The sequence below is a fragment of the Polyodon spathula genome, unplaced genomic scaffold (genome assembly GCF_017654505.1).
Source record: "Polyodon spathula isolate WHYD16114869_AA unplaced genomic scaffold, ASM1765450v1 scaffolds_2179, whole genome shotgun sequence".
Taxonomy (NCBI): Eukaryota; Metazoa; Chordata; class Actinopteri; order Acipenseriformes; family Polyodontidae; genus Polyodon; species Polyodon spathula.
Window position 1 is genome coordinate 1 of NW_024473653.1, and position 5,000 is coordinate 5,000.

The window sequence follows — 5,000 nt, forward strand, 5'->3', positions numbered from 1 at the left end:
AGGAGGAGGAGGAACCTGAGAGATCCGCTGGATTCTCACGCTGCTCTTGCACAGAAAGTTGGCGCGTCAACATTAAAGGGACGATTCATTTTGTTTAGGAATAATAAAAGAGGGGGGTTCAGACTTACTTTGATGTATTTAATATTTACTCAGTAATGTCATGTGATTTTATTCATTATCTTTTCATTAAGAAAATAAAAAGAGGTCGTCTCAGCTGCCTCTTGTTTAATTGGGAAAGCCGTACTTGCATTGGGGATATTTTTCCTTCTCCCGAGGCGTCCCGAGAAAGCAATGCTGACTGTACACATGAATGAACCTGAATACAACCTCCCAAAACTAAATAGTCACTTTGAATTCGGGAATGTGATCAATGCTGGAGAGAAATTTTAAAATTCACATTGTTTCCTAGCCAGTTGAAACACCGGAGGTATCTCTTTACCGGAGTGTTTTGATAACGTGCAGTTTATTCAACATGACATTAACACACACTGGCAAGCTGTATCACTGCACTCAATGCGCAAAGGATTTCAATACAGCAGCAGAGCTCAAGATACACCAGCGATCTCACACAGGAGAGAAACCCTATCATTGCACTGAGTGTGAGAAGAGTTATATAAAGTACTATGCCTTGTATCCCACCAGCGAATTCACATGGAGAGAAGCAGTATGGCTGCTCTCACTGTGGGAAGAGTTTGTGTAAGGAAACCTGCTTGTACACAGCAGAACTCACACAGGAGAGAAACCATATAGCTGTCTTCACTGTGGGAAGAGATTCACCCTCTCAGGAGCACTGACAGTCCACCAGCGAATTCACACAGGAGAAAAACCTTATAGCTGCACTGAGTGTGAGAAGAGTTTCAAACAAATTTCCCACCTTAAAGCTCACCAGCGAGTTCACACCGGAGAGAAACCATATAGCTGTGATCACTGTGAGAAGAGTTTCACTCGAGCAGGAAATCTCGGGTCACACCTTCGGGTTCACACCACTCCCAAGGGGAGCAGTCGAAACTGTGCTCAGTAAAGGACAGATTTTATTTTCCACTTGATTGCATGGAAGCACACAGTATCCAGACAATTCACTAGGAGCAGCAGCACTGTACCTTCAACACAAGAGGACTCAGTCTAGTGGAACGCTGAGAGTCTGTAAGACCCTGAGATTCAGTTTTAGTTTTTCATCCCTTTGTCAAAATGAGCCCTGATTGTCTGAGTTATTAAAATGTAAATCCCTGGAAGGACTTGTCTGATCTTTTTCCATAGATGTATATTATAGTTTCATGAATACAAGCTTCATTTAATTCATACGTGCAGAGTCTATCTGTCAGATTCCTGTCGTTAAACACTGCAGAGATCAGAAAGCTCAATCACTCAAATAAAACCATCATTAAATATCTTATGTTTTTTTTTTTTTTTTTTTTTATATTACATTAAACTGACTCATAATAGATAGATAATGGGACAAATATTTAATGTTCAAGTGATCTCATGAGTGCTGTGGTGATCTGAGAGGAGTGGTAAATTGGTACATTTTGTTTAGGAATTTATAATGTTTTGCGCTGGGGCTTTGATGACCTCGTTTTTCAGCTAGATAATCTTGCTCACTAAATATCCTGGTATCCATGAATAGATCATTACCAGCAATGCAGTTCTCTCGTATGGGACAATTGATTCTTCAGAGGACCCCACAAATTTTCTAGCTGCATGACTGCCGAGAATATCATGTCTCAATAGCGACATCTAGCGACTTTGTGAGGTTTCTCTGCAACTTTTGGAAATGGCAAAGCTTCAAACACCTGATTACATCCTCAGCAGCAGTGAAGCGTTCCCGCGCTATACCTCAGAATGGCAAGCTGGCCTGCTTACATTACAGATAATAAATGATGTTAAGCTATAAAGTTCTTCACGGTAACTGTACTATTTGCCTGTTTCTAAATGTCTCCAGAAGACAGCCTCCAGCTGTGTAGTTGAGCTCCTTTGCGCACAGCGAGCTGCAGGATTACGCGGGATGATTATATTTTAGATTCTAAACAGAACGAGCACAGACCGGGGCTCCAGCGCCAACTAGTTCTGTAGTACAACTTTGTTTTTAAGATACAACTTTTTTAATTTACTCATTAAGGAATTCACTGGAAAGGAGTGATTGATTTCAATTCTGTGGACACGGCCGACTGGGAACTGCAGTCCTGCCCTGGAGGAGCGAGTATTTGCCTTAGCACGGGCTTTATCGCCGGTCTCTCCTCTTCCAGACATCTTCACTATAGTGCAGAATATGACAACAAATGCGCCTCTGCTCTCCTGCTATTTTATACACACCGGCTCATTATCGATTGGACAAAAACTGTTCTATACTTATTATAATGTTAAAGGGCAACATTTTATTTGCCTGCCTCTGATTGGTTGTATCCCTCCCGCTGTTTCTGGTTGGCGCTGTTCTGCTGCTGGTTGTATTTTGTATCCTCTTGGCGCTCATTTTTAAATTGGAACAGTTGTAACAAAATGTAACCGTTTAGAAGTGTTTAAAACCTCACTGCCCCGCAGCCATGCTCGAGTTTAGTTATATTTCCTCGGCTTTAGTTCAGTTTAGAGTTCTGTGCACTTCAGTTAACTTTTGTCTGTTTTAACCCGAGTATCCCCTCTGGATGCGGTTCAGTAACACAGGCTCAGATCTGTGTCCACATGAGAAACATTTCAGCACATCCCTATGTGTGGTTTGAGTGAGATTATACAATGACACGGAATAGAGAAAAACAATATAGTTACACGTAGACGGCAGGACTGGAACCTGCGCGGGGACACACCAATGGATTTCATTCAAATGTTGCGGTTGAGAAGCAGCGACGTGTTTTTTCCTTAAGCCTGCTAAATACCTCTTTAAAACATTCTGAAAAAAAAAAAAAAAAAAAAAAAATGCTTACTTGTATTTCATAGGAATTTTGAGTCTAACGCACATAATTGGTTTAACAAAATCTGTAAATAGAGAATTAATAGTATAAACTAAAGAATATTTTGTCATACTGCCCGACATGAACGAGTAGTAAACGGATTTAAACTCTTGCTTGACACAGTGGGTGGCTCTGAAAAGAGCCTTTGTGTTCAAATGTAGCCGATGCAAATCCTTAACCCCCGAACCCGTACAGAGTGCGCCCCTGGCGCTTCAGCGCATACACCACATCCATAGCGGTGACGGTCTTTCTCTTGGCGTGCTCAGTGTAGGTGACGGCATCCCGGATCACATTCTCCAGGAACACCTTCAGCACCCCGCGGGTCTCCTCATAGATCAGCCCGGAGATTCGCTTCACTCCTCCGCGGCGAGCCAGGCGGCGGATAGCAGGCTTGGTGATGCCCTGGATGTTATCACGGAGCACTTTGCGATGACGCTTGGCGCCTCCTTTCCCGAGTCCTTTACCGCCTTTACCTCTTCCAGACATATTGCTGAGCTGGGTTTAAAAAAAAAATCCTATTACTGAAACAGGGGCTGAGGTTCTCTTATATAAACCCAGATCGGACCTGATTGAAACATCAGCCAGCAAAAGAGCGCGCATATCTTAGTCCCGCCCACTGGATACTGTTGCTGATCAACAACGCGAGTGGGGGCTTATTTATTGAATTTTTTTTTTTTTTTTTTTTCAGCATTTGTTTTAAAGATCTATAATACAAGGAGCAATGAAACAACTGGATAGATTAATTAAACTGCTTAGTTGTTTCACATTTTCTATATAATGGTCCCTTATTGTCCTGTGTGTTACAGATGTATTTGTGCAGAGACCAATTCATGGGAATCATGTTCTGTATAATTTGAAAAAGGAAAACTACTGTGTAGCAAAGGGAAAAGGGGGGTGTGGATAAGCAAAAATGTGAATAATTGATTTTAAAAACCTATTAGGACGTTTGGGACTAGAAGCCCTTCTTCGGCTGGATAGAAAAGGCAATGCTGTAAACAACCGGGCATTAAAAATAAACACAGAGTCCTTCCTTCACATGAAACGGAAAAAACCCGAGGTCCTATTGTGAGCGACTCTGCCGCAGTCGTGATGCATAGTTCATTCCCTGGTCTCCGTAATTCGCTTTGCATAACAAAAATCTGCTAAATGACTAATTCCTTAATTAATTCAATTATGAATGAATTAACATATTTTTTCTCACCAGGAGACAGGTGGCATTCCCCACGAAATACACCACCAGTAAAATATTTAAACTACTCTGAGAATGCTGTGGTGATGCCAGGGGAATTAAATTGTTGCAACAGGTGTGGATCAGGGATTAAGACAAATAATACAATTGAACAAACTAAAACTCCGAATCGATTACTATGGGGCTTTCCTTTAGTGTGTGCTGCAGTGTGTTACCCTCACCGCACATAAAGGCGATTAAATGTCCAGTTTCACAAACCTCACGCTTCAAACTTATTAAATTGTGCTTGACTAGCCTTGTCGTTTGTGAAGCGAGTCATACAGTTACTTTAAACCTTAAACTCGTCATTTTATATAAATAAAATATAGCGAGGTACTGAGCGAGCGGTTCGGTTTCTCAGGAGGATAGTGCAGCTTTGGTCTCATCAATTAAAAATGCAGTAAAGTGTCTGGTTAAAGAATAAGTTATATTGTAAACACAACCCTTCTCTTTTGATCCCCTCTGTTGTTTGGGTTTATTTGTTCTATTTCGACTCTCAAATTGTATATTTTGAGCAGATAGAAAACACAAGCCAGGACGTTTTCACAGCGAGTGTGTTGCCAGCGGGTCGGTTGAGTCTACACGGTTCTCATCGTGTCATTAAGTTCCGCTCTCCGCTTTTTTCCTCACACTCTCCGACACAAACAGTCTAGTATTGATCGTCTATTATTGATAGCTAGAAAAATCTAGAAATGGCAGAAACTGCTCCAGCACCAGCCGCCCCTGCCCCTGCTCCGGCTAAAGCGCCCAAGAAGAAGACCGCCACAAAGCCCAAGAAATCGGGTCCCAGCGTGTCGGAGCTGATCGTCAAGGCTGTGTCTGCCTCCAAGGAG

At 42.1% G+C, this 5,000-nt stretch overlaps 1 protein-coding gene and 1 pseudogene across 1 annotated transcript in view; one reads left to right on the forward strand and one right to left on the reverse strand.

The window, feature by feature from the left end:
* Positions 1–2,613: 2,613 nt before the first annotated feature.
* The window catches only part of LOC121310445, a 6,934-nt pseudogene continuing 4,547 nt past the window's right edge, over positions 2,614–5,000 (reverse strand).
* LOC121310443 (histone H1-like) overlaps positions 4,834–5,000 on the forward strand; it is a 1,130-nt gene continuing 963 nt past the window's right edge. The window contains exon 1 of the mRNA XM_041243622.1: positions 4,834–5,000. This exon is cut by the window's right edge and continues 963 nt beyond it. Coding sequence (XP_041099556.1) covers positions 4,860–5,000 — 141 coding nt within the window. The 5' untranslated portion in view covers positions 4,834–4,859.